Below are 25,975 nucleotides of genomic sequence, written 5' to 3' on the forward strand. Positions count from 1 at the left end.
ATTTTCCAATAAAACTTTGGAATAGATGGCCAGATTTGGTCCATGTGCTATATTTTGCTGACCCCTGCTGTAGAGTCAACAAAGAATTGACAAATATTTACTAATTATTTTATTTACTCTTTTATTAAATTAAGAGGGCTTAGATTACTAACCAGTTCAGCTATGAAATTTTTGTGATTGCTATTATGGGATGCTCCTTTTCTTCATATAAGCATTAGACCTGATTTACTTTTAATAATGGTATGTCCTTTTTGCTTGATAAAAATTAGTAGGAAATTTTTGTTGAATAGTCTCTCTCTGGTGATAGATATCACTTCTCAGATAAATCAGTTTATTTATTAATCATACTTAATATTTATCCAAGTAGTTTTATCACTTACAATTTTAAAGTAGTTATAGGTTTGCTTCAGGAAGGCAAATCTTTCAAATTCTTGTTGTTACTGTCATTTGTTCTGCTTCATTTAACACTTCCTTATTATTAAGCACCTTCTGAAAATGATATATTAATTATGAAAGTCACATAAAGTTAAAGTAGGTAAAAATGAAAGAAAGCAGTAGGAAAATATAGGTAAGGAGAGAGAAAAGAAAAAAGAGGGCAGCAGAATGAAGGAATGAAGTCCAATACTTTCAAAGCATATTAGTGATGTAAGAAAAAGCATACATGAAGTATGTTTGGAATTTAGAGGAGATGGGGAATAGTTCCACTTGGGCAGCTCACCAGGTTTTGTGGAGGAAATACATTCAACTTAGTCTTTAAAGGATGTGAGTATGGGAACAGAGGGCTTTTCCACCTAAGATAGTGACTAGAGCAGAGTCATGCGGAGGCCTGTGCAGGACACAGCACAAACCATCAGAACACTTCATGAATTTCAGAGTGCTTTACAAATGTAATATTCACCAGGATTGAAATGGATAAAAGTAAATTACCCAATGGAGTTTTCATTAATTTAATCAAACAAATATCAATGTTCTTGTTTAATTTTTTCATTCTTTACATTAATTCTGAGGACTGTGTTTTGGCAGTGACTGTTGAAGTGAAAGGTCCCTATGAATACCTCACGCTTGAAGAATACCCATTGATGATTGTAAGTGAACTTATATTCTTTAACCTCAACATTAAATGAGTTTAGCTTGAAAGATTGTCCATGTTTTGTGGCAGTATTAAAGACTTGTTCCTGAACAGTTCAGAAAATACTGCTTGTAGTTCTGTACTTACTTCCTACTAGAATGTGATCTTGGAAGTGTCAGTGAACCCCCCTGTGCCTCATTTTCTCATTTGTAAAATGAAGTCAGTGACTTGTGGAATTTTAGAGTTGGAAAGTACCTCAAAGGTCATTTCACCTCTCACATCCTCTCTAGGATCCAAAATGGGGTACTTCTTAAAACCCTATAGTTTCTGATCCCATTTAGGATGAGTAAATGATGACACTTTCTCCTTTTCAGTCTGTGTGTCTGAGAACATCCTTAATCTGTTTTCAGATTTGTTTGTGGAGTTTTTTTCTTTTTCCTTGTACTTTTATAGTTTTCCCACTCTGTTGTGTTTCCTTGCCTTCAGCTGTATCCTAACCCTACCGTGCCTTTTTTCCTCTCATTGTCTTCATTTAAATAATTTTAGATTGTGAGTTGAAAAAACTCTTTTAATACAAAAGACTGGTCACTCTCTAAGGGAAACTCTTAGGTAGTCTCTCTCTGCCCGAGAGGAGACAGTTTTTTCATCTTAGTATTGAACTTCAAAGAAATAAAATAATTTTTAAAATAGAAGGTGTAGTATGTATATTTTTTACATTATGTTAAGACTGTGTATTGATTGTAAATTGGCTCTTGGCCTTAATCCTTCTTTTTCTCTTTTACCCACTTGGATGACAGTTTTTCATGGTGATGTGTATTGTATATGTCCTATTTGGTGTTCTGTGGCTGGCATGGTCTGCTTGCTATTGGAGAGATCTCCTGAGAATTCAGTTTTGGATTGGTGCTGTCATCTTCCTGGGAATGCTTGAGAAAGCTGTCTTCTATGCAGAATTTCAGAATATCCGATACAAAGGAGAATCTGGTATGTGACCAAAAAATGTTTGCCAGTTTGTTAGTGATTGGCAGGTGAAACTTAAGACGATTTTCCTAAGGTCAGCAGTCATTAAGTAGCTGTTACTTTGCAGTTACTTAATTATTAGAATAACTTAAGCAGAATCACTATGATTGTGACTTTGTTTTTAATCTCTTAAATTGTGGGTTCAGTTATTTAAGAGTAATTTTATTGAAATAAACTCACAAAAGTTACTACAGTAGTGGCCACTTTGGGACTATTATTATCATTATTGAATCTCAGTTGCTGTTGATTTTTAAGGTACCATTATTATATGCATCTAAGAAAGAAGGTAAATACTGCTAATTTAATTGTAAGATGCCATTGATTGTAAGACCTACCTTGATTTCAGAGATACTGGGTTGGGGAGCGGGGTTGGTAAAATATAGTAATACCAAGAAAATAGGAGGGTATTTATGGTTTAGTAAGGTGAACAGGTAGTGATAGAAATTGTTTCGTACTGAAGTTTTGTTTTTTTTTTGCGGTACGTGGGCCTCTCACTGCCGTGGCCCCTCCTGCCGCGGAGCACAGGCTCTGGACGCACAGGCCCAGCGGCCACGGCCCACGGGCGCAGCCGCTCCGTGGCATGTGGGATCTTCCCGGACCGGGGCACAAACCCGCGTCCCCTGCATCGGCAGGCGGACTCTCAACCACTGCGCCACCAGGGAAGCCCTGAAGTTTTTTTTGTGATAGCTTCAGTTCTCTCTCATCAGACCATTTAATTATTAATAATTCTTGTTGCAAGATATACTAATTAGATCTTTCCCTGGTCTTTGAAATGGCTTGAAAATAATAGATGTGAAAGTGAGTTGAAAATTCTGTGTTGTGTTTTGTGCTCTCCTACATATAGGTAGCTATATTTCACAGTTTTTTAAACTGGGAGGAATATTCCTTAGATGCTATAATTGTTGAAGTAGGCTGAGGTATTTTGCTGAGGTTTTAGTGAAGCGGGAGGTGGAGGGGGAAGGTAAATTGAGCACACCCAGATTGCTATCCACATGAGTAAGATACTAAGTGATATCAGCTTGTACTTGTAAACATCGCAGAAGAGGTATTCTTTTTAAGTAGGACTAATATCAGTGCTTATTCTGAAGAGTGTTAGAAATCTACATTCTGGTTCTAGAATTGTGCCTTTTCCCAAACCTAGTTTACATACTGCGTTTTTCCCTCCTTTTTTCTTTCTTACAGTCCAAGGTGCCCTGATCCTTGCAGAGCTGCTTTCAGCAGTTAAACGCTCACTGGCTCGAACCCTGGTCATCATAGTTAGTCTGGGATATGGCATAGTCAAGTAAGTATTAACTTCCTATATGGAAGAGCAAATTAAAATGCTGATTAAATTGAAACAGTGTTACAGGTTTCCAGTGTAATTCTGAAAGAGTCGATATAAGAAATATTTCTGAAATCAAAGGTATCTGAAATATTGTAGATTTGTAAAAGTTTGAAAGATGTTAGTGTTTCATTTTACTACTTAGAATTTAAGGAGCATCTCCAGGAAAACTTGCAGTATAGCAAATGACATTGAAACATCAAACTTTTAGAGTAAACTTATTGTGACTTTCCTCTTCCAAAGTATTCTTGCAAATCATATTTTTTTAATGGGAAGAGCATTCTTGAGTGCCTTCTATATATTAGACATTCTAGGCCCTAGGGATACAGCAAGAAAACAAAAGACTTGGAGTTTACATTTGTGGACAGACTGGTGCACAGATAAAAATACGTGAGTAAAATAAAAATACGTGAATGAAAAATCTAATATGTCAGTGAGCAGATAAAGCAGGGAAAGCATATAGAGTTCTAGGCAGGAGGTGGAACTTTCATTTGTAAACATGGTGCTCAAGGAAGGCTTCACTTTGGCAGTTAAGCAAAGATCCAAGTTGGTGAAGAAGCTATATGTACACCAGGGGAAGAAATGTTAAGATGTGGTCAGATTCTTTTATATTTTGAAGGTAGAGCCAGTAGACTTTGCTGGTAGATCAAATGTGTGATGTGAAAGAGAAAAGGAATCAAGGATGATGCCAACTATTTTGATCTAGAATCAAGGATAATGTCAACTATTTTGATCTAAGCAAGTGGAAGGACGGAACTGACGTTTACTGAGTTCAGGAAGATCTTAAATGGAATAAGTTTGGAGTGGAGGCAGGATTAGAAGGTCAGTTAAATATCCAAATGAGGGAAGTAGGAGGGAGAAATTAAGGCAGAGATATAAATTTGGGAGTCATAAGGATGTAGCTGTTATTTAAAGCCATTAAGACTGGATGTGATCATCAAGGAAGTGAGTGTATACAGAGAAGAGGTCAAAGGACTGAGCCCTTGGACTATTATTATTTAGAAGTCAATGAGGTGAAGTAGAATTAGGACAGAGGAAATTGTGTAGTGACCAGTGAAGTGGAAGACAAAGCTGAACACTGTTTCAAGGGGGGAGTGATTAATTGTGTCAAGTAAGAGGATTGAGAAGTGATCACTGGATTTAACTACATGGAGGATATTAGCGACCTTAAATGAGAACAGCTTTGATGAAGGGATAGGACAAAAAGCTTGATTGGAGTGAGTTTAAGAGAGAATAAGGGGAATTCTCTCTTAAATAGGGGGAGAGGAATTGGAGTTAGGTATAGACAGTTATTCAAGGAGTTTTGCTTTAAGTGGAATTAAAGAAATGGGGGACTTTAATTTTTTTAATTTATTCATTCATTTAAAGGAGTTTTGCTTTAAATGGGATTAGGGGAATGGGGGGGTTCTCACTTTTAAAATGTATATGTTCATTTAACATATGTGGTTGCCTCCTGTATGCCAGGCAGTATTCTGGGTTTCTAAGATAACACCATTGGGGAAATAAATTCCTGCTCATTTGCAGTTTTTCTAGCATATAACAAAATATAAGGACAAATATTGCTAAGGCTTAGGTAGACATGATTTAAGGCAGTGCACCTCATAATGTAATGCACTAATGAATCACCTGGGGATCTTGTTAAAACGTAGATTCTGATTCAGAGGTACTTTGAGTATCAAGGATCTAAGATTTTTCCTCCTTGACACAGAAGCTACTCAGACTTTTCACATTTTGCTGGATTTTGAGCTTGATAACAGACTATTTAATGAGTTTTAATAAGATTTTGATTGTATTAAGGAATTGTTAACATTTTTAGATTTGATAATGATATTGTGGTTATGTTTTTTCAAAGTCCATATCTGTTTAAAAACATACGGAAATACATATAAATAAAAGGTAAGATCTAGGATTTGTTTCAGAATAGTATGGGAGGATGGGAAGTGGATAAGGTGTGCATGGGGCAGGATTAGATGGCTTTTGGGACTGGATGATGGTTTTATAGGGGTTCATTATACTATTGAATATGTTTCAGAATTCTCTGTAATAAAAAGTTTTTAAAAAAATGCAGTAACCAGGGACCGGATGTCAAGTTCTAGAGTTCACTGTCTTGATTTAAGACCATATGTCTGTTTGAGTTTTTCTCAGCTGAATCAAGTATGTCTGGCTTATATCTGTTAAGTTGTTGGCCTGCGTTAGTCAACATGAGTTTTTGTTACTTAGCTTGTCTCGGGGTTTGTTACATTTGTACTCATTTCTTTGTTTCCTCTTTAGGCCTCGCCTTGGAGTCACTCTTCACAAGGTTGTGGTAGCAGGAGCTCTTTACCTTTTGTTCTCTGGCATGGAAGGGGTCCTCAGAGTTACTGGGGTCAGTATTGCTTAATCAGAATTTTTGTGGTCATTTTAGATATGTAGTTTTTGTCTTGAGGAGGTTAATTGGAAATGTCTGTGGGCTTCTTTACTACTTCCTCTAAGTCACCTTTGGGCTGTGGTTTACCAAACGTATGTATAATTCATTTTTTCTTTTTAATCTATCTATTAGAGCTTCATAAATTTAATGTGTGATGGGGAATGAACGCTTTCCCACCTGTCCCCAGATTACTGCTTATTTACTAGTTCCCCAGTGGGAAGCAGCAATGGAGCAGCTGGCTCCATTCTTGCGTAAGTGACAAACATTGTAATCATGCACTTGCTGGTTAATCTGATTTTTGTTTTAAAGTGACAGTGCTCTTTGCTTAATCAGCACTTGCATTTCAGAGGCTTTCTTAAAATTCAACTGATTATACTTTACATAATTATTTACAATTACATAATTATGCCTTTTGTTAGGGAAGGAAACCAAAGCACTGAGACATATGTGATAAAGAAATTTATGTTAGAGCTGGATTAATGTGAAGAAGTGGGCCTCCCTAGGTCATTCCACTTATTTTCCTATTTATTTAAAAATTTCTGTCTGCAATAACTTGTTAGATTCAAGATGGTAAATGCTGTAAACTTTTCTCTCAATTAAACTGGGCTCAGTAAGTTTTGCAACAAATTGCCCCTTAAATGAATCACTTTATGGATGCAAATTTGGTTTTCAAACCACACTGTCCTCTGTATGTAATTTCCTTAGACTTCCAGCAACTTTAACTACCTGTCAATTTCATTTTCTTTCTTCTGCTGCTGTAGTATTTTTCTTATCCTTTGGCTTTGATAGTAAACCTGGCCCTCTCAGCAATTGATGCCTGTATTATTTTATGGATATCCTTTCAGTAATGCCCTGGTGATTGGGTAGTTAGGGTTAAATAAATAGCGTCTTAAACTTTATGAAAGCAAGCAGCATAGTTTTGGAGATAGATACTTGCCTTACATCTTATTTTGAAAAATACATTGTATATTACAATTCCAGAAATCAATAATTCTTAGTATATTAATGATGCAGTAATTTTAAATATGAGAAGGGTCTTTAGGACTTATAGCCAAAACCAAAATGATGGGAAATGATAGGATGGAATGGGAACTTATACTGCCATAAAGTTTTTGGTGTGGTCGCTTCTTACCATTGATCTTAGGGTGCTAAGAACTCTATTAGCACTTTATAACTCTGTATTAAAAAACACTTATTAGTTAGCAGCATGTTTCATTGTACTGAGATTGTAATCAACAATTTGTGTGAAATGCTTATAGCTGTATATTATACATGATGGTTTGTCAGAAGGGAAGAACGATGCAGGTGCCAAATGTTACTACCTTTTTGTTTTCTTTCAGTTCAAATGCAAAACCACTCCAGTTGATTATATAAATGCAGAATCTTGTGCTGGTTTCATCTCTGTTCCTCTCTGGACATCTCTTTTTTCACCACCTCTTTTTCTTTGTCTGCAGGCCCAGACTGATCTTGCTTCCTTGGCCTTTATCCCCTTGGCTTTCCTAGACACTGCCCTGTGCTGGTGGATATCCTTCTCATTGGATTCTTTGATGGCAGTCCATTTTCTCCTTTTGGAGATGGGTTTCCATTGATCTTTCTGCAAAGGTTGTTTTTTTTTTTCTTTTTAACAGTTTTGTTGATTACTCCTTAGTCTGGGATTAGGGTGTTTTTAGTCTAACAACCTGAGGCCTCAGGTAAGCATTTTTTTTGGTTTTAATTTTTAAAATTGCATCAGAAATTGGTGACTGTGATCTGAGCACAAGATAAAAGCTTGTGGCTTTCCTTTTTTTTTTTTTAAATGAACATTTCACTTTGATTTTGGACTTATTTGTGCACCCCACTTAGCGTTAGAATCACTGGCTGCTCTGCTCCTGACATTTCTTTCAGCCTCTAGGAATTATTAAATGCTTTGAAAATTATGAAAAGATTTTGATGCTTAAAATGTGGTTTGGGGACTACATAAGGTTGTTTGACTCTCTTAAAATTCTATGTAGGTTTAGCATATTTAAATCCTTACAGGGTAAGTGTTTTATATCCCTGTTCAAAAGCTGACTTGGGATTGTCTGAAGGCTTCCACTCTTTGAAGTAAATATTGATTCATTTACAGGTGAAGTCAGTCAGCACGTAACAGACAAATTTCTATTTAAGTAATCTTTTTCTCTTCTTAAAATTAAATACTGTTTATTAGGGACTTGGCCTATTGGATGAAGGATTTGACTTTTGGGACTTTTATCCTTTTTTTTTTTTTTTAAATTTGTGTTGGTTTTTGTGTATTTGCTTCTATGTGCAATATTATTGTCTTGATAAACTGTTATAAATGGCTGAATGTAAACAAAATAATAATTTTATGGATTTGAGTAGATGATCATATATCAAAAATCTTTGAAATTGAAGTGTTCTTGCTTCAAATGGTCAAGCTTTTCTAGATCAATATCTTTCAAGTGTGCTTTGTGAACCTCTATAAATATTGGGAGGAGTGGAGAGAGGAAAGTGGGACTGGACCAAACAGTGAGATAACCCAGTGTTTAGGTAGCAGCTTGTTAATAAGTCTTTGTCAAAGCACAGACCAAGCTCCACCTCATTCATTTTTGTATCTGCTCATTCTGAAAGTCAGACATGAGAGCAGATATCCTCTTCAGTAGTCATCAATTCCCTTCCTGTCTTCTGTGGCAACTTCTGCTTGGGAATAATGTTCTGAAAATGGAGAGTCATTACTTTTAGAGCCTAACTGCGAGGAATACTCAGCCAATTGTAATTGTACTGTCCTTTTAATTCAGGATTGATCTGGCAGCTGATGGCAGTTCTCTTAATATGGCACAAGGGGTCTAAGTGTAGAACTCTGGAAGGTTGGAGGCACAAGTGTATTTATGACCCTAGACTGGATTACCTGGGACAGTGAGAACAGAGCTACCTACCTTAAAGGAAGAGAGAAGATAACGCTAACTTCTCTTCCCTTACCTGTTACTCATTTTCATTTCATTTTCTTCCATTTGTCTTTCTTTTTCTTCTTTCTTTTTGTTTCTCTAGAAAGCTGCTTCCTGTCTTTATTTCTCTTTTTAATATTTTCCTCTTTTTTCTTCTTATTTTTCTCCATTCTCATTTTATCCTGGTTCTGTCTTCTCTTCAGTATCTCATTAAAAATGAAGACTTTCTTATTAATCATGGTGAAGCTTGGGGTGTTTGTGAGATTGAGAATAAGAGAGCTGTAAGGCCTCTGGGATCCATAGGTCTATCATTATGACCCCAGATCCTCAGAAACTTGAGGATTAATTTAATAGCTTATGGTTTTTCTGAATGTTGATTTCCTTGACCTTCAAACACATATTTATTAGCCTGACTCAAACAATGAAGCTATTAAAACTTCGGAGAAACATTGTAAAACTCTCTTTGTACCGACATTTCACCAACACACTTATCTTGGCAGTGGCAGGTAAGTTGGGGACTTTCTTCCTGATGTTTAAATGTGATCCTTTTAGAACAGAGATTCTTAACCTGAGAGGTTATAGGTGTGCTCTGTAAAATTACATAGAAAAGTTTTGTGCATTTTACTTGGGGAAGGGGTCTTTAGCTTTTGTCATTCTCCAAGGAGTCTGTGGTTCAAAAAAGGTTGAGAACCATTTAGTTTAAGTATAATAGATGAAAATTAATTCAGCTGTTAGTATATCCTGTCTCCATTCTTTTTCTTGAGGCAAGTTAGCTTGAGTGCCATAGAGCATTCAGATTCCTTTTAGAAGACATTAATACTTATTTGGTTTTATTAAATAGCTATAGTATTTTAGGTTAGGGTACATTGCCATTATACTCCTTTTACGTATGTTACTAAGCATGCATAAAATATAGACATTAGGTAGACCATAGCCAAAGTAGGCTTATTTTCTGCCTTTTGGCCCTTGTAGCGGGAAAAGTGAAGTCTGGCCTGTGATTGGAACCAACAGTTATGTTTGTCCTGCAGTCATTTTATCAGCCTTTTTTTTCCCCATCTGACCAGCTAAAGAAAAATTAGCATTACTATACTAAGGATAAAGGAAGGGAAAAAATTGTATTATTGATATTGCTGGGAAAAGCCACGTTTCCAATAACTTCATTTACAATTCTCAGGGTTACTGAAGTAGCCAGATAGTAAACAAAATTATTCTTTAAGTACAGAAAGGTTTGACAAGAGTACATGGGCCTTGTATAGAGTAATTAAGTAAATTTGTATTGAATAAATATGTTAAAATAATAGAAAGTGACGGTGATGTTTGGGGGTTAGGGATGTGGGGGATTCCACTTAACCAGAATTGGAGAATGTAATTGGGGATATAAACCAACGTTCATACTGACCAGGTTTTATATTTCCTCTTAGCATCTATTGTGTTTATCATCTGGACAACCATGAAGTTCAGGATAGTGACTTGTCAGTCGGTGAGTTAACAAACACATGCATTTAGGAATAGTGTACTGTTTGTTATACACAGACAATGATGTTGATGACAGTGGTAAGGTTTGTACCTTATAAAAAATTAGGGTTAGGGCTTCCCTGCTGGCGCAGTGGTTGAGAGTCCGCCTGCGGATGCAGGGGACACGGGTTCGTGCCCCGGTCTGGGAAGATTCCACATGCCGCGGAGCCTGTGCTCCTCAACGGGAGAGGCCACAACAGTGAGAGGCCTGCGTACCGCAAAAAAAAAAAAAAAAAATTAGGGTTAGTTCTCCACTCTGAGGGTTATTAGTATGCTTCTCTCCTCCTGAGTATTCTATATGTATCATATACTATATATACTAGTAGTTCAAGAGAATTTTATAAGTGATGACTACAGTCTGCCATAACCCAATTTTGCTTTAACTAAAAATTCTCAAATAAGAAATCCAGAGTCTTAAATACTAAGTATGTGTGAATAATGCTAATCTGAGTAAAAACCATGTCCTTAAGATCTGAGCACAAAGACTATGGCCAGTAGCATTTCTTTGGAGGCAGCTATGGCTCTGTTTTGGTAAAACTAAATAAATGAAAACGAAAATTACAAAAAATAACAACCTGATGTTACTTTCTCTTACCTTATATAAAAACCCTTCCCTAAAGATTCTCAGAGCTATAATGAAGCATTGACAAGCACTCTGTTTGGTTAGTGCCTTTTCTTTAACAATGGTAATCACTACAAGGGAAGAAATTAGGTTCATTCACTTTGTGCTTGGCGCAGTGCTTGTTAGCATATATAGCAGGCCCTTAGTAAATATAAGTTGAATGAATAAACAAGTAGTTCTTGTTCTATGCAAAGGGCTTTGCGAACAAAGGTTAAGATAATGTATATAAATGTATTTTTTCCCCTTTTGGTAGGATTGGCGGGAGCTGTGGGTGGATGATGCCATCTGGCGGTTGCTGTTCTCCATGATCCTCTTTGTCATCATGGTTCTCTGGCGACCATCTGCAAACAACCAGAGGTTTGGGGATTCTTCTTATTTACGCTGCTAACCATTGAATGGCCATGTTATCGATTGGGGTGGTTCAGTGGGTGACACTGTCAGGGCCGTATCATGTAATGGAAACAGTACTCATTGGGTCTGGACTCAGGAAATTGGATTCATGTCTCAGCTGTCCTATTAATGTGAGTTGTGTTTTTTGGCATGCTGCCTCTTTTCACCTCTCTGAACCTTAGTTTCCTCTTCATAAAAGAGGGGGAATTGATACCTATTGATATGAGGTCCCTTTCAGTTCTGACATCTTCTGTTAATGTAAGTATTTGTATGGGTAAATAAGGGAGGTAGATAGATTGTGGCAATTGTAATGAGAGTCTCACCTATCTAGTGTCCAGAAGGAAATAACAATTTCTATAGTCAGTAGCTCAGCTTATTTTGTAACAACAGAGAGGGTAAAATGAAAACTTAAGTGACTGACTATGGAATAAAAATCAACATGTGAATTTGCTTTGTCTAACTATAGGCAAATCTCAGTTATTTACGAATTGGCTATCTTTATTTTGTTATTAGCCATGCCTTTATTTCCCTTCTTTTTTCCCCCCTCTTCATGTGCTTTTAGACAGTTAAGAGCTTATATTATGCAGCTATACCACCGAAGAAGGAAAAGGATGAGATGGTATAACTAAGGGTCTTGTGACCCTCCTTTACATTAATCTTTTTTTTTTTTTTGTAGATAGACCTCTTGCAGATTTAGTTCTGTGTCGTGTTATATATAGATATATGTATATATACTCTTTTTATTACAATATATCCCCTGCCCTTCCCCCACCAAACTCACAAAAGGAAGAATAAATCCCTCCAGGATTGCCATCAGGCTTTCTAAGATAGTCAGGGCCAAGAATGAACCATCTCACAACAGCTCAAGAAACAGCTGCCCTTAGGCTATGGAGTCATCAAAGCAGTAGCATTCCAGGACCCAAGGTCAGGAAAGAGGAAAGGAAACAACAGCAGTGTGACAGGATTCTGGGGTGAAAGTGTCCTAGACTTTCATCAGTGACTCCTAGAAAGGCAGGCTGGCTCCCAGAACTCTCAGGATGGGAATAAAGGTGGGAGCCCTGTGGCTCTTCAGATGCTCCCCAAATAGCCTGGGGGCAGGGAGTAGGAGCTGGGGGTTAGGTATGCAGGGCTGGGGTGGTGGGAGAAGGAACACGTGTGGGTTATGCTGAGGACATAGCAGCCCCACCTACTCAATGACATATAATAAACAGGGACGGATGCTGGCTTCTAAAGAAATAGGGGAGAGAGCATGGCAGGGAGCAGGAGGGAACAATGGGACACATAAGAAAGTTAGGTACAGGACTTCCCTGGTGGCTCAGTGGTTAAGAACCCGCCTGCCAATGCAGGGGACACAGGTTTATTAACTCCTGGTCTGGGAAGATCCCACATGTCGCGGAGCAACTAAACCCGTGCACCACTGAGCCTGCGCTCTAGAGTCTGTGAGCCACAACTACTGATCCCGCACGCCGCAACTGCTGAAGCCTGCGTGCCTAGAGCCTGTGCTCTGCAATAAGAGAAGCCACCGCAACGAGAAGCCCTCGCACTGCAACGAAGACCCAACACAGCCAAATATAAATAAATAAATAAATTTATTAAAAAGAGAGAGAAAAGGGAAAAAGAAAAAAGGAAGAAAGTCACATAAAACAAAAAGTACCGACAAAAACATGACTTGGGGGCTTCCCTGGTGGCGCAGTGGTTGAGAGTCTGCCTGCTGATGTAGGCTACACGGGTTCGTGCCCTAGTCCCAGAAGATCCCACATGCCGCGGAGTGGCTGGGCCCGTGAGCCATGGCTGCTGAGCCTGCATGTCCGGAGCCTGTGCTCTGCAACGGGAGAGGCCACAACAGTGAGAGGTCCGCATACTGCAAAAAAAAACAAAAAAACAAAAAAAACCCCATGTACTTGCCTCCTCCCTTGGGAGTTGGGGAGAGGAGAAGGGAGGTGTGAAGGGTCATGAACCTAGGATTATCAACTGGTCAGGGGCACAAGAAAGCTCTCTGAGGACTCCTAAGGGGCAGGCAGATAGCTGGGGCCCCACAGTCCCACAGTCCCAGGGAAGAAATGACAGTCCCTTCAGTTCGACCTGGACCAAATCTTGGCGCTCCCTCAGAGCCCCTTGCGCTTTGAGGTTTTCTCGCTGGGCTGGCACTGGTTGGTGCCAGGAGTTGGTTCCCTCAGCTCAGTCACGTGTTGCTCAGGTTCCTGAGATGTGGCTACATGGCTCACCTGCTCCTCAGTGCCTGACAGCACCACTTTGCTGCCCAATCACCACTCCTGCAGGGTTCAGGCAGTGGCACTGAGGTCCTGGTGCTGGATGTCAACCTCCAGTCTCTGGTTGGGCTGGTCGAGGGAGGCGAATCACGTCAGCGTACACGGCCTCAGTGACAGGGTCTTCCATATGCCACATGTCCTGCAGGACAAGGGCCTCCAGTGGTACTGCATATAGGATACACTTGACTTTGGCAGCCAGGGTGACAATTGATAGATGCCAAAACTTACCCTTCTGAGCCTCTGTGAGTGGAGGAAGATTCTGGGCTTCAGCTAAGTGGTCAGCATGTGTCCTGTAAGCAAACACTGTGAGCAGCCGAAATGTGGAATGTGGAAGCAAAGTCCCTCTCACCCACCTCTCTTCCAGCACACTGCGTGGGGCCACTGCTCTGTCACTTCCAGCAGCTGTTCCCAGCCTTTCCTGCCACCTCCCTCTACGCTGATCTATTGATCTTCTGTTCACTTGCTAGCTATATCTATACATAAAATTTTTCCCTTTCTTTAGTCTTTTTTTTTTTTTTTTTTTTTTTGTGGTACGCGGGCCTCTCACTGTTGTGGCCTCTCCCGTTGTGGAGCACAGGCTCCGGATGCGCAGGCTTAGCGGCCATGGCTCATGGGCCCAGCCACTCCGTGGCATGTGGAATCTTCCCTGACTGGGGCACGAACCCGTGTCCCCTGCATCGGCAGGCGGACTCTCAACCACTGCACCACCAGGGAAGCCCTCTTTAGTCTTTAAAAATTTTTTTTTGCTTTACCTCTCCTCTTCCTTTCTCCTTTTTTAAAAAGCATTGTGCCCACTCCCTGTAACTCCAGTGTTAACAGCCCAATGTGATGTATCCTGCCACATTTTATTCCTTGTTCATATATGGAATCTTTTACTCACTCAACAGTGCATTGTGGAAATGCCTTCCAAGACAACTGGTTTAAATTAAACTCATCTATTTTCATGGATGGCATTATATTACATAGTACAGATGTAGTATAGTTAATTAACTTGTTCATGGGCATTTGGACTATTTCCAGTTTGGTTGTTTTAGGGTCCCCAAGATCACTTTTTTTTTTTTTAATGTATCTATTTTATTTATTTATTTTTGGCTGCGTTGGGTCTTCTTTGCTGTGCGCTGGCTTTCTCTAGTTGCGGCGAGCGGGGACTACTCTTCATTTAGGTGTGCTGACTTCTCATTGTGGGGGCTTCTCTTGTTGTGGAGCACGGGCTCTAGGCGCTTGGGCTTCAGTAGTTGTGGCACACGGGCTTAGTTGCTCCGCAGCATGTGGGATCTTCCCGGACCAGGGCTTGAATCCGTGTCCCCTGCATTGGCAGGCAGATTCTTAACCGCTGCCTCACCAGGGAAGCCCAAGACCACATATGTTTAAAAGGACTCATGAGACTCAGCATACAGTTGTACTTAGAGCAAAGGTTTAGGGACTTCCCTTTCCCTTTCCTTCAGGGAAAGGTTTTTAAAGACAGAGTAAGGGAGCAGGGGTGTGGGGTGCATGATCAGCTTGTAGACATTCTTCTGATTGGTTAGAGGTGAGGTAATCCTGTCAGCCTTCTGGTTCCAACCAGTCTAGGATCTACAGGCTTTTGGCAGCACACAGTTAACTTCTTCCACCTGGTATGGGTTTCAGTATCGGCAAAACAGCGCAAAGGATATGGTTCAGGATATTATCCATAGCCCTTAAGGAGGAACTAAAGGTCCTTGACTTTGTTTAATGGCTAAACTATTATTATTTTGTCTTGCTTGACTGTTTTCCTTTGCTTCTACATTTTCTCATTTCTCTGATTAAAATTATTCTTTGGAACTCAGGGAAGGTCTAGGAAGCTAAAGTTTTTCTACAGACAAAAGACAGGCAGAGGGTTTGGGGCCAGGGAAGAGGGGTTATCCCAGGAAGGTCCTATAGGGTCTTGCTCGGTTACATACATTTATTTTTATACACTCGAATACCCCTGTGCCTCATTTTTTTCTCTCGTTGCACTTATTATCTTCTAAAATCTATATACTTTATTTATTACTTACTATCTATCTTCTCTTCCTATCCCCCAACCCTCAAACCAGATGTAAGTTCCATGAAGGCCAAGAACTATTCCTGGCTACATGGAGTTAGCCAAGCTGCACAATCTGAGGGAATGGTCCCTATAAGACTGTCCTCACTTCTGATACACAGTTGCGAGTTCAAGGGTTTGCAAAACCATCTCAGGTTTGATTATTCACTGAAAGGACTCAGAACTCACTGAAAGCTGTTATGTTGATGGCTATAGTTTATTACAGAAAAAGGATAAAAATTAAAATCAGCCAAGGGGAGAGACTGACAGTACAGAGTCCGGGAGGGGTCCAAATGCAGTTGTCTGCTCCCATGGAGTCACAGATGGTGTTCCCTCCTCCTGGTTGCAGTGTGTGACAGTACACACTGAGTATTGCCAACCAAGGGAAACTCACCTGAGCCTTTGGTGTCCAGAGATTTTACTGGGGCTTGACTACCTACTATCTGTGTGGCTGAACTTCAGTCTCCAAGGAGGGCCTGGAGGTCAGGCTTATCTTTAGTTGCTAGTTCCTCTGGAGGCCAGAAGTAATATTGTGTGCCCCAGAGACCTTGTCACAGGTCACACTGTTAGACTGTCCTGTGGCCAGAGCCAAACTGGGTGACCAGAGACACTCCCATCATGCAGGACATGCCAGGGGCATAGAGATCACCTCTCAGTAGTCAAGGGCAAAACCAGTCCTCTCTGTGTACACAAGGTTAAATTTTCACTACACACTGGCACATAGCAGATGCTCAGTACATATTAGTGAGTAGCCTTGAGATTGCTGGGTTATAGGGTATGTGTATTTGTAATTTTTAAAGTATGACCGGATTGTATTCCAAAAAAAATCTGAAACAAATTGCGTATCTACCAACAGTGGTATGAGGAGCTCTTTCCTCTTCCCTTCTTCTACACTCCCATTATTTTATTTAATTTTTGCAGATCTGATGGATGAGCGTTAATATTCAGTGTTACTTTTATATGCTTTTAAGACTGAGCTAACTTTTTATGTCTTTTATATGTTTACAGTCAGTTACATCAGTCAGCTTTTTATATCTTTGGCTATTTTTTTATTGCCTTATTGATCATTTTTGTATTGATTTGTAGGAATTCCTAATATATTTTAGATGCCAATATTCCAGATATTTCCAATGTTCAAGTATTCCAGGTATTTTCTCCTAGTTTGATTATCTTTGAACTTTTTTTTAGTGATGTTTTTGGTTATAGAAAAACTCAAAAATGTGGAGTCAAATTTGTCATTTTTTTTCCTTCACATATTATACATTTTGTGTTCTAAGAAAATTATTTCCTACCTTGAGGTGAAGTCATAAAGTTCTTCTATAAGTTTTAAAAAAATTTCACATTCGAGCTTTCATTCATAAAGAGTATGTTTGTTTATAGGTTCTCTTGTCCCTTTTGCTCTCATCCTGCTCAGTAGCACATTGTCTTAATCTTAATTATCTTAGCTTCCTGATAAATCTTGTATCTACAGGGCCTAAACCGCCCTCCCCCTTAATTTTCTTTTTAAAAAATATACTTTGTTATTGGGTCTTTGCTTTAAAAAAAAAAATAAAAAGAAAATTAGCTTATTTGTTTAATTCTAGGAAAACCTTATGAGATTTTGATTGGAATCTAATTAAGCTTAATGGATTAATTAGGGAAATTTTGTATCTTTTTGATAATCCCATCCTTGAGTGTGTTATCTCTCCATTTTTCAATCCTTTCAATGCCTTGGTTATGTTTTATAACTTTAAATGTGTTTTTTAAAAACCTTTGTGGATCTTATGGATGCAACCTCTTTTAAAATAATAATTTAGGCTTTTCCAATTATGTAGGAATGCTATTGATTTTTGTATATCACATCCATTAACTCTCCTGTGTTACCTTGTTCTAATAATTTCTAGATTTTCTCATTAGATTGGTTATTATCTCAAATTAATAGTCTTCCTGTCTCATTTCTGATTCTTGTGTTTGCTAGGCCTTCCTGTATAATACTGAATAGAGGAAATGAGAGTGGGCCTCTTCATCTTATGCTGACTTTAAAATAAATGCATCTCAAGGATCACATTGACTTTGATATTTACTGTGAATTTTTTCTTTTTTTTTTTTTTTTTTTTGTGTTATGTGGGCCTCTCACTGTTGTGGCCTTTCCCGTTGCGGAGCACAGGCTCTGGACACGCAGGCTCAGCGGCCATGGCTCATGGGCCCAGCCGCTCCGCGGCATGTGGGATCTTCCCGGACCGGGGCACGAACCAGTGTCCCCTGCATCGGCAGGCGGACTTTCAACTGCTGCGCCCATACTGTGAATTTTTGTTAATTACCCTTTATCAGGTTACAGGTGTTCCCTATTATTCCTAGCTTATAAGGAGTTTTATCAGGTAAGGGTGATTTTAAAACAAAGTAGAGTGAAAATAATAGGCAACAGTAAAATGGAAAGTGCAGAATGAGTTCAAAGCTAAAGCATTCTAGGAATTACCTATCTGGTAGCTGCTTTGCTGAATCTCTTGTAAGTTGCGAAGGAAAGATAACAGATATTCCAGATCAGGCCTTCATCTTCTCAGCTCCCCACTTAGAAATTGAGATTTTAAATTACTTGGAACACAACAAGATCAGGCTTTCCCAATCATAACTACCAATTTGAAGTCTGAAATTTTGAATTACAAGAGAACTTACTTACCCCTGTGTGATACATATGCTTATAAGTGAACGTTTATTGAGTGCTTACTGTGAGGTATTGTTCTAAGCACTCTATTTGAAATGACTTACCTGCTTTTTTCATTACCTCTATAAGTAATGTTCTGTTATTCCCATCTACAAATGAGGAACCTGGGGCACAGAGAGAATAGGTAACTTGTGTAAGGTAACAAGTAGTCTGTGGCTGAGCCTGCACTCATAAATATGATACTGTCCTGCTTCTCTCCTGTTAATAGCTGCAATTGAGAGCTTTCTGAAGGGGAAGAATTACTTTATTATTCACTAAACTGATGTAATGAATGACTATAATTCAGGTTTCAATAATTAGTCCTGTAAAATCCAGATAGTGGAGTAGTTTTTTTTAGTTTTCTAATTTTTTTCCTTCTGTTACCTTTGTTCTGTCAGGTTTGCCTTTTCACCATTGTCTGAGGAAGAGGAGGAGGATGAACAAAAGGAACCTATGCTGAAAGAAAGCTTTGGTAGTGATAAAATTCACCTTTTGTGCTTTAAATATTCTTTTCTGGTTTTTAGAAATAGAGTAAAAGAAGTATAACATTTTGAGTATCAAAATCAAGAGACTGTGATGCATGTATTTATTCTTTTACAACATGTTCTTCAGTTTGATATGCAGTGAAGTTAGGGGGAAGTGAAAGTAAGGGTATGAATCTTTAGATGAAACCATGTTCAGTAAATAATGGCACATTAAATGTCCAGTTTACTTGCTAGAGATGGGCTGAAAACTTGACTTTGAACTTTCTAGCACAAATGTAAAGATGGAAAAACTTATCTGTAGTATAATTTAGTGTCAATAAGCTTAAAATAAAGCTCTGAATCCATTTTTGCTATCAATGCTGGTCTACTGACCTAGTTAACCAGTCTGTTTTTTTTTTTTCTTCTACAGAAGGAATGAAAATGAGAAGTACCAAACAAGAACCAAATGGAAATAGTAAATTAAACAAAGCAGTAAGTATGACTTCTTTTTTTTTTTTTCCCCTGTCCTCTAGCCCTTGGTGGAGCTCAGCAGTTATGTACAGGCCTTAATGATTTTTTATCTATGCTGTAATTAACATTTTTAAAAACAGAGATAGCAAGAGATTCTGTCTAGGACCTAGTAATCTTTTAACTAGATGGTTTGCTGCTATGTCCTGAAAAGGTTCCAGACCATTCTGATGGTTCTGTTTAACGGTTTTCATCAATGAAATCATAGCCCCATTAATAATCTAAGGTGATCTTTTTTGTAGTAAAGATGATTTTTTCAAAACTACAATGAGGTATCACCTCACACCGGTCAGAATGGCCATCATTAAAAAGTCTACAAAAAAAAAAAGTCTACAAATAACAAATGCTGGAGAGGGTGTGGAGAAAAAGGAACTCTCCTACACTATTGGTGGGAATGTAAGCTGGTACAGCCACTATGGAAAACAGTATGGCGGTTCCTCAAAAAACTAAAAATAGAGTTGTCATATGATCCAGCAATTCTACTCCTGGGCATATATCTGGACAAAACTGTAATTCAAAAAGATACATGCACCCCTATGTCCATAGCAGCACTGTTCACAATAGCCAAGACATGGAAACAGCCTAAATGTCCATCAACAGATGAATGAATAAAGAGGATGTGGTACATATATATACCACGGATTACTACTCAGCCATAAAAAAGAATGAAATAATGCCATTTGCAGCAACATGGATGGACTTAATCTCTGTCATACTAAGTGAAGTAAGTCAGAAAGAGAAAGACACATACCACATGATAACACTTATATGTGGAATCTAAAATATGATACAAATGAACCTATCTACAAAACAGAAAAAGACTCACAGACATAGAGAACAGACTTGTGGTTGTCAAGGCCAGGGGTGGGAGAGAGAAGGATTGGGAGTTTGGGATTAGCAGATGCAAACTATTATATATAGGATGGGTAAACAACAAGGACCTACTGTATAGCACAGGGAATGCTACTCAGTACTCTGTAATGACCTATATGGGAAAAGACTCTAAAAAAGAGTGGATATATGTATATGTATAACTGATTCACTTTGCTGTACACCTGAAACTAACACAAGATTGTAAATCAACTATACTCCAATAAAAATTTTTTTTTTTTAATCCTGTGATAAACCATAATGGCAAAGAATATGAAAAAGAATATATATGTGTATAACTGAATCACTTTGCTGCACGGTAAAAATTAACACAGCATTGTAAATCAACAGTATACTTCAATTTTTTTTTTTTTTTTTTTGCGGTACACGGGCCTCTCACTGTTGTGGCCTCTCCCGTTGCGGAGCACAGGCTCCGGACGCACAGGCTCAGTGGCCATGGCTCACGGGCCTAGCCGCTCCGCTGCATGTGGGATCTTCCCGGACTGGGACATAAACCCGTGTCCCCTGCATCGGCAGGTGGACTCTCAACCGCTGCGCCACCAGGGAAGCCCTGTATACTTCAATTTTTTAAAAAAATCAAGAGTTTTTCAGTCAGCTTCTTTTTCCTTAAGAACTGTGCATTCACTCTGCATTTAAAAGGGCTTTAGAATTTATCTCAGTTTTAAGGAGCAAAGCTTACATGAAGCAAAAACTCTAGGTATTAGATTACTGAGAAGAAAGCGTTTAGGGATGTAGGATATCATTTTATATTTCATTCATATAGTTTAGTTTTTTAAATTAAATTATTTGACTTTTCTGTTATTTGTCCTGTTATGTGAATATACTAGTTCAGAGTGACAAGAGACTAAATTGAGACCTCTTTAGATCGTTACTTGAGATGTATATTTTGGTGCATTTTGGTAACATCTGGCATTTATATGTTCTCAGCAGGAAGATGATTTAAAGTGGGTAGAAGAGAATGTTCCTTCATCTGTGACAGATGTGTAAGTTTTTGAATCCTTACCACAAGAATCCTTTTTCACAGTTAGTATTACTTTTATTATTTTAAATGAATGAGCTGAAGAGCATAGTAATGAGAATGCTTGTAGTTAACTCTAGAAGTAAAAGGTTAAATTACTGAAATAATTTGAAGTGTTAAAAATATTAAAAAGATGTTAGAAAATAAAGACCAGGAATGATATACAAACAGAAATAATCCAGATTATTCATTCAGATGACATTTCTGCTCAGAAAGATTTAACTATAGGTCTTCCTAAAATCAGTGGGATAATCCTTTTGGAATTTTTGAGTTCCTTTCCATACCTATAATTTTAATTAAACATTGTTCCTATTAAAGTCCATACAATTCTAGTAACTGTGATTCTTTTTTTTTTGTATTTGCTTTTTCTTTTCCTGAAATGTCTTCAATGGGATGCAAATCTTAGGTAGTTACAAAAACTTTAAATTGTAGTCATTATTCACTGTCCTTTTTGAACCATTTATGGCTTTATTTTACATTGTTTAGTTTGTTTTTCTCTCTGCAGAGCACTTCCAGCCCTTCTGGATTCAGATGAGGTTAGTAATCAAATCATGTGCACATAAACTATGGGTCTGGTGGCTTAAGTCTTCTGTTCAAGGAGATTTATTTATATGACTCGGTAATGGACTGATGAACTATAGTTGGTATAGTTGACAAAGGATGAAAAGAAAAATACTAATATTATAACTAAAATATTCAAGAATGTTTCCTTTCTGTACATGTCCTCCTTTTATTTCTTACAAAGTGTGGTCAGACTTGAGAATGTCTTTGTTTAAATTGGGTAGCCAGTACTGTACTCTTCCACTAATTCCTTTGTCTTTAAGAAATTCAAATTTAACCCTTATCTAGTCTAGGCAAAAATAATAAAGAAAAGTTGGGGCTTCCCTGGTGGCGCAGTGGTTGGGAGTCAGCCTGCAAATGCAGGGGACACGGGTTCGTGCCCCGGTCCGGGAGGATCCACATGCTGTGGAGCGGCTGGGCCCGTGAGCCATGGCCGCTGGGCCTGCGCGTCCGGAGCCTGTGCTCCGCAGCGGGAGAGCCCACAACAGTGAGAGGCTCGTGTACCACAAAAAAAAAAAAAAAAAAAGTTATTTTAATTTACCTACTATGCAGTGTTATCTGTGCCACTGTCCTCCAGATAATAAGGATAATTAGTACCTCTAATGTTTATGTTGATTATTAGTCTTTTAATATGGCTCCATACGCTTTATCTAGAAGATTTCACATCAGGTTTTATGTAAGAATTGCAGTCTGAGTTCGTGGAAACCAGTTCTAGACGTGTTCTGAATGTTTAGGTTATTCTAGAGTGACGATTTCAGAAAGCCTTTTAAAAGCCTCTGCCCAATTGTGACTTACTGTGTTGGATTGACTGCTAAAAAATGGTCACTTCTCACTGACCTGCTGTGTGGTGCACTACACAGTGTCAGATTCCTTAGCTGTTGCGTGCATTGAGATAATTGAGAACTCTACCTTTCAGACAAGCCTTTGCTTTTTGTGGTATATTCTGCAGTTCCTAGATCTTTCTCTTGGGAGCCATCTTCTGCTAACAGTTTGCCTTCAGGGTATCCCGTTGGCTCCAGCTCTCCAGACACGCATATTTCAGCCAGAGGAGGCTGAGTATGTGAAACCCAGTTGTGCTGTTTATGGGAATATGGGTTTATTGTAGTACTTTTGGTGGCACTGACTTCATCTGTTTATATTTTCCTGTGTGAAAAAATGATTCAAGAACTGAAAAAGAACAGTGAATTACAAGAGAAACAAATAAAGGACTAGGAATCAAAACAGCATCAGACTCTTCAACAATGTTGGAAGCTAGAAGATAATAGAACAATGTCTTTGAATTCTGAGAAAAATTATTTTCAAACTAGAATTCTGTACTCAACTATCAATATAAGGGTAAAACAAAGATGTTTTCAGTCATGCAAAAACTAAAATAATTGACATCCTATGTGTGCTTTCTCAGGAAAGTATTAGAAAATGTTATTCATAAAATGAGGGAACTAAAAAGAGAAAGACTTCGGATCCAGGAAGTAAAGGATCCGACACAGAGAGGCAGGGATAAATTCCTAGGATGATGTAAGAAATTCTCAAAGTGTGACAGCTGGGCAACAAGTTTGGAGAACAGCTAGTCCGGAATGGAGCAGGAGAACAGAGCGCTTCAGGGACGAGTATTTCTAAGGGAAAAAACCTGAAAAGGATAGATAATCTGATGTAATTGATCATATTGAAAAGGGATTTACAGTTCTGTCAGAGTTTGGGATAAATTTGTTATAGGTACTTAGCAAATGAAGCAAAGGAAAAATGAAAAAATACTCTAAGGTAAAATTACTATAATTACTGTGAAATTTAATAGTATTACATTAATTTTATCAATTGAAATGGCATACTATAAATACTATTTTATAGTCAAATGTAGTTTTTTTACATGATTTTAAAAAATTATGGTGAAAAACACGTAAAATATACCATTCTAACCTTTCTCAAGTGCAAAGTGTTGACTTATATGCACATTGCTTTGCAACAGATCTCTAGAACTTTTTCATCATATGTAATTTTAATCAGTATATTTCATTGTAAGGATATACTATAGTTTGTTTATACAGTCCTATATTTTTGGACACTTAATTCTTTCTAGTATTTTGTTATAATTCTGAGTGTTGCAGTGGAGATGCTAGTGGCTAAATCTTTGCCCACATCCTTGACTATTTCATTAAGTTAAATTCCTGAATCAGAGGAGGTACACATTTTTATTAAAGCTTAAGTGACTCTAAAACATACAGTTCCCTTTGATTTGTGGTTTGTTGTCCAGAAGCCTAGAGGTTTTGCTTCAGTTAATCTTGGGACTTGGACATCTTTGTGTATCAAAATCTTTATAGATGGTTAGGAACCATTGCTCTAAATATTTAATGAACATAAGCAAGTACTTATAGAAAATGTGTGTGTGGTCATCTTTGGAAAAGATATTTGGAATGTAGACCATTTAAAATTAATATACTTAGCATAACCTTTTTCCCCCTAGGAACGAATGATCACGCACTTTGAAAGGTCCAAAATGGAGTAAAGAATGGGAAGATTTGCAGCTGAAGATGGCTAGTACCTGGGAAGAGATCAGCTTCTGTGTTAGTCTTTACACTGCTCCATGGGATTAAAGGAGGCAATGACATCCTGATCTGTTCCTTGATCTTTGTGCATTGGAGCTGGCGAGAGGTGTTGGAACAAGGAGAACATTCTTTTGAAAACAAGGTCATAGGATGAGAAAAATCTACAAGTTTTTTATTTGCAGCATTGATGCCCCTTTCCCTCCCACACCCTGACATGGATGTTTATGCAACTTGTGTATGTTGTTCCTAAACCTTCTATAATGTTTAAATTGTTTAATCTGTCAAACTAAAAAATTTAACATCTTCTGAAGAACTGTGACATCAACACCATAATAAGTAATATCCAGGAGCAACTGCCTGTAATTTTAATTTATTTAGGGAGTTACATAGGTGATGGGGGAAATTGTTAATTATCTTTGCATTTCCTGGGAAGCCAAGGTTAAATCTTGCAGAGGTAGTTTTGAGAAAAAGGAGTCCTTCTGCGTTAAGGAGCCATGGTTCTAACAATGATTAAAAGAACAACCAAAAAAAAAAAGAGAGAGACTGTTACAGTGTGATTTAGATCATTTGAAAAAGCAAAATCAAGTGCAATTTTGTTTACAAACGGTGTATATTAAAGATTTTTCTATTTCAGATGTACTTTAGAGAGAAATATTAGCTTAACTCTTTTGACATCTGCTATCGTGACACATCCCATTGCTGGCAATGTGGTGCACACTCCAGAACTTTTAACTACTGTTTTGTAAGCCTTCAAGGGCAGCATTGCAGAGTCCTAGGCAATGCTTTGCTTGCCTTCATGCCTTTTACTGGGTGTTGCACTAGATGCAGAAAGGCACTCTGTCGTAAGTGCATGTGAGTGAGCACCCTGTTAAAGGGATTATAATGCTTCAGAAGCAGGAGCTAATACAAAGGAAACAGGTCCTTCTGGCTTAAACAGTTTTTTCTGCCTGAAATAGTGTGGAGGCCCTGGACTGCTGCTCATTCTTTAGGATCGACTGTTCTTGTATCTGGTGTTGGTTTAGGGATGGTTTATAAGAAACATCACAAGGTGATGGGATTCATTTGAAGCACTATATTTGTTTGAATGATTTTGTCCAATTTTGCCTTCCCAAGATTTTTTGTTCTACATAGAAAGTTCATGCCACTTTTTAATATTAAAAAATTTTAACAAAATTGATATCTTTTTCTCACTTTTTCTCCAGACTTTCTTTAAAGACCCTTCTTTCTCCCAAACTCTCTCCTGTAGAATTTTCCTTCCATGGTTTTTATTCTATGTTGTCTTATTTTCTGTTCAAACCAGTGACCACACTACTACAATCTTCACTAAAGTGTTAAATATTTATGTAACATTTCTCTATAGTTGTTTGGTATGGTGATTAACAACAACAAAAAAATCACCTAGATAGTATCTCTAAGAAACAATATGAAGAACTGACTATTCTCAGGTTAACCCATTTGCAAAAGGCTGGTGTTAACTTCGTGTGCTTCTGTTCTTCCACAGTGAAACTTAGCAAGTGAACAGTAGTCATAATGCAGCAGGATAGTTGGTCAAATATTTTTCGAGACTGGTTAGATATTAACTTGAGACTAGGTTAAAAAAAAAAACAAAAAAAAACTACCCACGCCGGCCATGTCATGTGGCTTGCAGGGTCTTAGTTTCCTGACCAGGAATTGAACCTGGGCCTTGGCAGTGAAAGTGCCGAGTCCTAACCACCGGACC

The 25,975-nt window shown here is 38.2% G+C and overlaps 1 protein-coding gene and 1 pseudogene across 4 annotated transcripts in view; one reads left to right on the plus strand and one right to left on the minus strand.

The window, feature by feature from the left end:
• The window catches only part of TMEM87A (transmembrane protein 87A), a 43,322-nt gene extending 17,894 nt beyond the window's left edge, over positions 1–25,428 (plus strand). The window contains exons 8-20 of one of the 4 annotated variants that reach the window (XM_029237878.1): positions 1,024–1,085; positions 1,867–2,050; positions 3,269–3,368; positions 5,679–5,772; positions 7,269–7,337; positions 9,133–9,241; positions 10,157–10,215; positions 11,126–11,229; positions 18,652–18,725; positions 19,148–19,209; positions 21,064–21,119; positions 21,660–21,690; positions 24,174–25,428. In XM_029237878.1, the coding sequence (XP_029093711.1) occupies positions 1,024–1,085; positions 1,867–2,050; positions 3,269–3,368; positions 5,679–5,772; positions 7,269–7,337; positions 9,133–9,241; positions 10,157–10,215; positions 11,126–11,229; positions 18,652–18,725; positions 19,148–19,209; positions 21,064–21,119; positions 21,660–21,690; positions 24,174–24,215 (1,046 nt within the window). In that variant the 3' untranslated portion in view covers positions 24,216–25,428. Of the gene's footprint in view, positions 1–1,023; positions 1,086–1,866; positions 2,051–3,268; positions 3,369–5,678; positions 5,773–6,575; positions 6,648–7,154; positions 7,338–9,132; positions 9,242–10,156; positions 10,216–11,125; positions 11,230–18,651; positions 18,726–19,147; positions 19,210–21,063; positions 21,120–21,659; positions 21,691–24,173 lie in introns of all 4 variants that reach the window. The other 3 variants (XM_029237881.1, XM_029237880.1, XM_029237879.1) reach the window with 3 other exon arrangements.
• Positions 13,024–18,244, minus strand: LOC114905039 (annotated as a pseudogene).
• Positions 25,429–25,975: the final 547 nt, after the last annotated feature.

This window comes from Monodon monoceros, unplaced genomic scaffold, assembly GCF_005190385.1.
Source record: "Monodon monoceros isolate NGI ecotype Baffin Bay Population unplaced genomic scaffold, NGI_Narwhal_1 Super_Scaffold_21, whole genome shotgun sequence".
Classification (NCBI taxonomy): domain Eukaryota; kingdom Metazoa; phylum Chordata; class Mammalia; order Artiodactyla; family Monodontidae; genus Monodon; species Monodon monoceros.